This window comes from Pongo pygmaeus, chromosome 3, assembly GCF_028885625.2.
Source record: "Pongo pygmaeus isolate AG05252 chromosome 3, NHGRI_mPonPyg2-v2.0_pri, whole genome shotgun sequence".
In the NCBI taxonomy this organism is placed as follows: Eukaryota; Metazoa; Chordata; class Mammalia; order Primates; family Hominidae; genus Pongo; species Pongo pygmaeus.
Window position 1 is genome coordinate 41803710 of NC_072376.2, and position 8326 is coordinate 41812035.

At 48.1% G+C, this 8326-nt stretch overlaps 1 protein-coding gene across 1 annotated transcript; it reads left to right on the top strand.

Annotated features, from left to right (window-relative positions):
* The first annotated feature begins 1269 nt into the window (after window positions 1-1269).
* Window positions 1270-6364, top strand: SHISA3 (shisa family member 3). Its single transcript, XM_054485263.2, has 2 exons — window positions 1270-2157; window positions 4818-6364. Exons 1-2 carry the CDS (start codon window positions 1881-1883, stop codon window positions 5255-5257), a joined length of 717 nt encoding a protein of 238 aa, XP_054341238.1. The 5' UTR covers window positions 1270-1880; the 3' UTR covers window positions 5258-6364.
* The last annotated feature ends 1962 nt before the right edge of the window (window positions 6365-8326 follow it).

Here is an 8326-nt window from a genome sequence, read left to right on the forward strand (position 1 = left end):
AGTCTAAGAGAGCAATAAAGTTAAATATTTACACAGTCCCACTTAACGTGTGAAATGTTGGACACGTATTTTCAGCAGCCATATAACTAAATGCTAATCCCAATACCTAAAATTAGAAATCAGAAGTAATTATTTAATTGGAGTATACTTTAACTTAGATCAAAAAAAAAAAAAAAAGAAATCGTTTTAATAGGAGATTTTTAAAAAAGTTTCTCCGGAATCGACTCGGTTCATCAGGAAGCTGCGAGCGTGATAAATGCGTTTGACCGCGCACCTTGTGTCGCTGGAGCTGAGAACACTTTGTTCCTTTTGTTTCACTCAACTTGCCGACATCTAACTCAGGGACACGGGTATGCAGCGTGTTTGACAAATAAGCCGAGATACACCGAACATATTCACACATACCAATAGACGATGATTGGAAGTTCAGGATGTAGTCAAAATAAATGCTTGCGTTTGGCCCAGGTTTCACATAACACCAGTTTCATAAGGCACTTAGGCCGCTAACGGAGCAGTGCCCCTGAAAATAGCCCACAGGGGACACATCATTTAAATAAATGTGTTTCTTTCCCTGAACAGAAGTTCAGTTCTGCTCAATTATCATTAATTTTGCTCCTTTATTTCCTTTGCGGGCGTGAACGGAGAAGTCGTGCTCTTTGAGGTTTTGCGAGATGGCCTTGGCTGGCAGAGGTGACAGGCAATCCTTCACCCGGCGGAAAAAGCGCGAGTGTGTGTGTGTGCTTGTGAAAATGTGCCGTTCCTCCCAGAAAAAGTGGAAACGTAGGTGGAAAGCTCAGCACATGTTGGCGACACCTAAAAACCATGTTCTCGGTCCTGAACCTTCAGAAGCGGTATCCCAGGAACGAGTCTGAGTCTGTGCAACGGGGCACAGATGATTCGACAAACTTCAATGACTGCACCACATTCGTGCATTATATCCATTGAAAAGTAAATCCAGCGTCTCCACTCGCGCGCCCACGTGCGTGGACAAACGCGGGAATTCGGCAGCCCTCAACGTCACTCTGCAGAGATTTCCGGGCTGCGAGAGACTTGGGGTGTGCGGCGGGGGAGGGGAGGGTCTGATATCCTCAGGTTGAGAGTCAAGTCCTGGGGGAGCGGCATGGGCGGGGGTGGCCGGGGAGAGGCGGAGGATGCAGCGCGAACCAGAAAGCGCAGAGGACCCTCGGCTCGCGCCGCACCCGCTGTGATTAGCTCCAGCGGCGCGACCCGGGAGGGCGGACTCTTTCTTAACTCTCATTGTCTCCTCCTCCCTCTTCCTTTTTAACGGACGCCTTGCGGGCAGAGCTGTCAGCAACCCCGCGGCCGTTTGTACTTGGCTGCGGCGGAGCTGACTCCGGCTCCTGTGACAGATAGGGGCGGGGGCTGAGCGGCCGCCTGTCCGGGGTACTCGCACGTGGGGAACAAATTCTTTTCTTCCGGCTCCTCTCGGGACCCGGCGATCGCCACAGGTTGGGACTCTGTGCGGCGCTGGAGTTGGCGGCCCCGGGCGCGATGGCTCCCTTGAGGAGTGGGGAGGGAGGTGGCCGGGGGGTTGGCGCGCCCCTCGCGCGGGGAGCGCTATGAGCCGGGCGAAGGGCGGCAGCGACAGCCCCAGCAACTGCCTCTGCCGGCGCCTCCCGCGGGCCTTCGCCAACTCGCCCCGCGCACCATGCTGACTCCCGGCCTGCGGAACTCGTAGTGCAGCCCCTGTCGCCTCCCCGGCCCCTGCTATCCCACGCAGGACTGGCTTCGGCCGCCAGGGCCAGCCGCTTGCGACGTGTCCCTGGGGAGGCGGAATCGCTGTGCGCCCTAAGCCCGGGCTCAGCCCTTCGCTTTCCAGCTGCGTCCTGCTCCCCGGCCGCCCAGGGAGCCCAGTGGCGATGAGGGCACTGCTGGCGCTTTGCCTTCTCCTTGGCTGGCTGCGCTGGGGCCCGGCGGGCGCCCAGCAGTCCGGAGAGTACTGCCACGGCTGGGTGGACGTACAGGGCAACTATCACGAGGGCTTCCAGTGCCCAGAGGACTTCGACACGCTGGACGCTACCATCTGCTGCGGCTCCTGCGCGCTCCGCTACTGTTGCGCCGCGGCCGACGCCAGGCTGGAGCAGGGCGGCTGCACCAACGACCGCGGCGAACTGGAGCACCCAGGCATCACCGCGCGTAAGTGCGGGGCCCTCGGGGACATATCCCCGGCCCACCTAACGGCGGCGGCTGTATGTGTGCGCGGGAGGATGCACAGACCCAGGAAGGTCTGTGCGCCAAGGGGACGCGGCTGGGTGGGGGGAATCAAGGGATGAGTGGGTGGTCGCGTTTCAGATCATGGTCCTCTATTCATTTGCAGTCCCGCTTCCCGCCACTTGCGGTCTCTGCAGGTCAGCCCAAGGGAAAGTTTGCCAGGGACATTGAGGAGCGCGGGGCTTGTGCCTGGTGGCCCGGGGGAAGACAGCTGGAGCTCCCGGGAGAAGGGTCGTGCGGGTAAAGCCAGGGTAGACTTGGGTTTTGGTGGAGGGGCCGAGGGTGTCCCATTGCGCGCCGTTGTCACTTCGGGAGCTTCGGGAAGTGCCGAATGCAGGGAATCGCGACTCTTGTCGCGCGCTCATTTGCAGCCCTTCAGGGCTAAGAAAACCCAGTCACTTTTTTTTGTCGTATGATAGCGTTTCTAAGCCACGGCCCCGTTCTGCAGACTTCCTTTCAATTCTCTGCATCGAATTACCCTCTCCGGCCCACCCCCTATTGTCACGCCTTTCAGAAATGCCCAGGTCTTCGAGGCGGAGATTTAGAAACAAGGGTCGAAGGGGCTTCCCCGCCCCCTATTCTCACGTCGGAAAACACGGGTCAAATTTCCGCTCACTTCACAGCGGAATAAATCACGACCCCAGCAGAGAAAATTTACACCTTGAAAAAAAGTTTTCCACCTGAATCGGAACATCAGGGAAACGCTTTAGAGCTTGAGGCGAGGGTTTTATGGCCTGGGAAACCGGAGAAGCGGGCGGAGCTGAGAGCCGGTGACACCCCAGGACTCCAGAGAGCCAAGGTCTGGAGCCGGCAAGAGAAGGTCGCCGAGAAAGGGAGGAGAGGCTGGAGAGATCATTAAGGGTTCCCCAACGACCCCTCCCTGCAAACTGATAACCCAGAGGACAGGGGAGTCTGCCCTCCATTAGTGCTTCACTAGAGGGTGAATGTTGGGGGTCAACATTTCCAATCTAGAGGGTTGGGGAAGTAGTTTCTGGAGAAAAGATGCTCAACTGAAAGTAGGGAAATCTAGGCCATCCGGGCTTGTTAGAAAAATACAGACTCTTCCCCACAGCTTCACTTGCTCACCCTGGGGACCCAGCTGCCCTCTGGGAGTAAGTGCAATTGCCCAGTCTGCAGCAGGGGCTCCCTCTGCGCTCCCTACTCGGCTCGGATGCCAGAGGACAGCAGAAGGGAGAGGCAGTCTTCATACTCACTGAGTCTGGGATCAGGCAAACCCTGATGGACCTTGGCTCTGTCACTTGCCGGCGGTGTAACTTGGGCAAGTTACTTAACTGCTCTGGATACCTCTTCTCAGTTCTAAAGTGGGCATATTGCTCTCAAAGGAGTTAAATTGTTGGTGACGTGAGAGTGTATGAATGCTGGAGTGCAGGGCTCAGTAAATGGTAGTTACTTACCTTTGCCTTGCCTTACACACTGGTGCTAGTAAACAGGGGAGAATGGGAGGGACACAGAAGAGCTTATGCCTAGTAGCCCACAAATAATTGATAGTTACCTGTTCCGCACTGGCTCTCTCTGTGGGAATGCACAAACTTCTCTGATGTATTTCCACATCTGGAAAATGGAGCTTATCATGTCCATGTCACAGGGTCTCCACGAGACTTTAATCAGATAATGAATAAGAAAGAGCCAGGCACACAGTAGGGACTTAGTCAATGCAGGTTTTCTTTCTTCTACCTGTAAGCTGGAGGCTGTGTCCTAGCACGGCTCTATCCGGGGAGAGACCGGGATAATTGCCCACGGGGATGCCTCTGGGCTTGGAAATTTTATGTCTGCCTTGTAGAGAGAGAAGCAAATTGGAGTTTGCTCTGTTTGAGGGATGCTTTTATAGAAAGTCTGGGCCGTGGACACCAAGAATTGCCTGGTGATCTTTCTAAAGTTCAGTCTGACTTCCCAGACTTGAATGGGAATTGAGAGGCACGGCAGCTGGAGCGGGTATTCCAAATCTTTCCTGGAAAGAAGCAGCCAGAGCTGGCAATTTGTGGTGTATGGTAGGAGACACAGTAGATTGGGGCCCTCTGTGAATTTCTTTATACTGTTCTTTCTGGAGTCTCATAAAATCCTGGGTCTGTGTGTGGAGGGGAATCTCATTTAATAGGCCTGGCTCTCTTTGCTTAGACTGGAGATTCTTGAATGGGAGATGGATTGCCAGCCTAAGAGAGGGGACAAATCTCTTACTGCTCCCCGTGATCAAACTACTAAAACCTGCATTTAAACCTAGAATTATTTTAAACCCTAAAACTCACCCTTTCCCTCCAGTGCCTGAACAGGAGAACAGATTCCTTTTTTTTTTTTCTGACTTCCAGATGTGCAATATGATGGTTAATTGCTAACAGAGGCTACGGTATCCGTTTGCTTCCTCCCTGCTAGGAGTAGCGAGAATATTCCATCATCACGGTTTGCATTGCATTTTGGAGGTTACCATTAACAAGCTCTGAAAAACTGAGCTGACAACAGTGATAGTAACTGAGTCTCCCACCTCTCTCAACCCTCAGCTGCCCAAGCAGAGTTCAGAATCTGGGAGATCCTCATCTGAGCATCTGTTTGTGTCTGTTTTTGCCTTTTAGAGCCTGTCTACGTCCCCTTTCTCATCGTCGGCTCCATCTTCATTGCGTTCATCATCCTGGGCTCTGTAGTGGCTATTTATTGTTGCACCTGTTTGAGACCCAAGGAGCCCTCGCAGCAGCCAATCCGCTTCTCACTCCGCAGCTATCAGACAGAGACCCTGCCCATGATCCTGACCTCCACCAGCCCCAGGGCACCCTCCCGGCACTCCAGCACAGCCACGAGCTCCAGCTCCACAGGCGGCTCCATCCGCAGGTTCTCCTTTGCCAGGGCTGAGCCTGGCTGCCTGGTGCCCTCACCGCCCCCGCCATACACCACGAGCCACTCAATCCACCTGGCTCAGCCATCTGGTTTCCTGGTGTCACCCCAGTATTTCGCTTACCCCCTCCAGCAGGAGCCCCCGCTGGCTGGGAAGAGCTGTCCAGACTTCAGTTCCAGTTGACACGCCCAGGCCATGAATCCACAACTCACTCAGATGGCAGACAGGTGGAGCCCTGCTGCCATTGCCACATGCAATTCTGAGAAAATTTCCCTTGTAACTGATTAGTGTCATGGAGGAGCATGCTAGGAAAACACAGCACCTTCTGATTTGAAAGTTCCTGGCTCCAATCACAGAAAGGCTAAACCAGAGAACTGTTTTCTGGTTTTGCAAACATGTGATCATTACATTTCAATTTATGCTACTTTTATTCAAAATATGCAGCAGTTTGACTTTAAGGTTGCAAACTGGCTGAAAATGTTTTACTGGACATTCAGCTATATTGCTTAGAAAAGGGCTACATGTTTCTTTTTCATATAAGTTGTTCATTGAGTTATGATAGAAATATATTCATAAATAAGCAAAGAAAAATACCTAATTGTAATTATCAAAGGTTCACTTAAAAAATTAACTATTAGGTAAACTTAAGGGGGCAGTGAACAATCTATTTATGATTTCGGGATTAACCTAACCATGAATAATATTAGCATAATGAGAACATTTACTTTTTAAATAAATAACTAAATTTTGTTTACAATATGAGTTTTTCCAGAATACAAGGTTTCAATAATCACATGAGGAATTTGAAGTTTTAAATATATACTCAGACATTCATTGTAACACAGTCTATGTAAAATCATTTCCCCCACTCACTGGAGGGAGTATTTATTACAGACTTTTTGTTCAGCAACGTTTAGTGTTTCAGTGAAAGTTGGACAGTTGGGGCTTAAAACATTTATTTGTAAAATGAACTATGTACAAATGTAAATATTTGTAATTTAATGTATTTACCACATTGACTGTACTAATTATTTAGTAGTCATACTGTAATTTTTATGTTAATAATAACTGTGGAGTTCAAAGTCTAGCTATTGGTATAATCATCTAATATTATATATATCTCCAGTGCCACTGAATTTTATGTCTGATGACTATATATTTGGGCATATATCTTGTTGGATTAGAATAAATAAAATACTTTATGTTTTCATGAACTCTATTGAAATTTTAAAGTGATTCATTTTTATCTCTTTAGCGATGTTTTTGCTATTCAATAAAAGGAAATGTCTTTAACACATACTTCATATTTGAAAATTAAAAAACATTCCATATCAGGGCTCGTGAAAGCAGCAAAGGAAGTGAATTTTTATGGAGGTCTCAGTCTACAGCCCTCCGATGTGTTTGGCCTGTAGAGAATTCATCATTGGGACTTTTCTTATAAGAATCTGGATTTCTGGCTTCTTGTGACATAGAGGATGTGGCACCAGGGGTCCTGCACTGCCTTGGGGTCAGGTCAGTCCTCTTCAGACAGGACACCTGCCATTTGCCAGCCTCCTACCTGGTCTCCCCACCTGGCCCATCTATTTTTGCTATGCTACCTACCTGGCCCCTGCAGGTGTGGTTTGAAAGCCCAGATTTATAGGAATTCATACTATCATATGTCACTCTCAGTTTTCAAACACAACTAGTTATAGGCAGAATTCTGTCCTAAGAGAGTTGTTTGGCCTTGTCTCTTCGTTTTCTAGTTAAGGAAACAAGTTCAAAGACATTAGGCCTCTCCTCAGTCTAAAGGCAGAGGGGCTCTGACTTCTAGTCTCCTGCTTTATCTAAAAGCGGCCTGACTCCCAGGTATCCCAAATTGTTCAAAATAATTAAGGAAAGAAACAGCTGCATGTAAAAGGATGAACATTTATACACATGCTCTTGGGTGCACTCCTATACCTTAGACTAGTTTTATTTATGTTTGTGGTATATTGGTCCTTTTAATGGTTTTAAGGTTACCTTATTAAAGCTCTTATTATGAGCCAAGCATTAAGTATTAGTATGTATTAACTTATTTTATGCTCTAAACAACCCCAACAGAAAAGTATTACAATTCCTATTTTAAAGATTTGAAAGCTGAGGCACAAAGGAATGAAGCAACTTGCCCAAGGTCCTGCAGCTAGTCTGTACTGGAGTTGATATGCATAAACAAACATCTGAACAGCAGCGGAAGACCTGCTTTGAGATTTTGATGGTTCTGTGCACAAAATTCATCGGAGATTTTAAGAGCATAAGCCTAAGGTTCAAAGGCAGTGATTCTCAGCCCTGTTGGACCCCAAAATGAGCTCTCCTTAGAACAAATATTTTGTGACATCCCTTTATCAGTCCTAAAATGAAATTTATAGATAACTCACTACACACATAATTTTTAAAAAGCAATACAATGCCCCAATGGTAAATAGAAAGAAGAAAGAAAGGGAAGTAACTTATTTCTAAATGTAAAGGTTTGGGCAGACTTAAAAAAGACAGATGCTAACCCCTTATTCAAAATCACCATGATGTGACAGCTTCAAATCCAGACGGATGCAGTTGGTAATTCTGGCAACTCAAATAAACACAATCTCACTGATGTCGTTAATGTGATTTCTCCCAGCAAAGCTTGATCATCCTTTGATTTGCACAGTGGCTGTATATCTGAAGAATTCAGTGTATACTAGGACAGTGCAACAAATATGGTAAAATGGGATTACGTTGTTTTTTCACCAGTAGTAATGGTGGACATTCCAAAGTCATGCCAACGGACATCAAATCTTTGTTGTGCGGGCTGCTTCCATGCATTGTAGGATCTTGGTTACAACTGAGTCCCCCTCAGTGAATGCCAGTAGCACATCCACCTCCGCTCCAACACTCTAATGCCAAAGATTCCCCCATGCAATTCCACCACATCCCCTAGAGGGTGGAACTGTCCCCACTGAATACCATCTAGTTGCCAGATTTCTCTAGTAGCTGTACTTTTATTTGTCATCCCTTTGGAGAACAGTTTATGTCCATTAGACAAGTTAATGCTAAGGAATTCATAGAGAGTTCACATCTGCAAATTTCCCTTCCTGAGGAGGATGCCCCAGTCAATTTAACTGGCCATAAATTGTTTAAAATTAGAGAGATGTTGTGTACCTCATTGCAATATGGCATTCAGTGATACTAGATCAAATCATATCACCAAGTAATTAGTGATATGCAGTACATGCCTTTGACCTTCTCTCTGGAAGC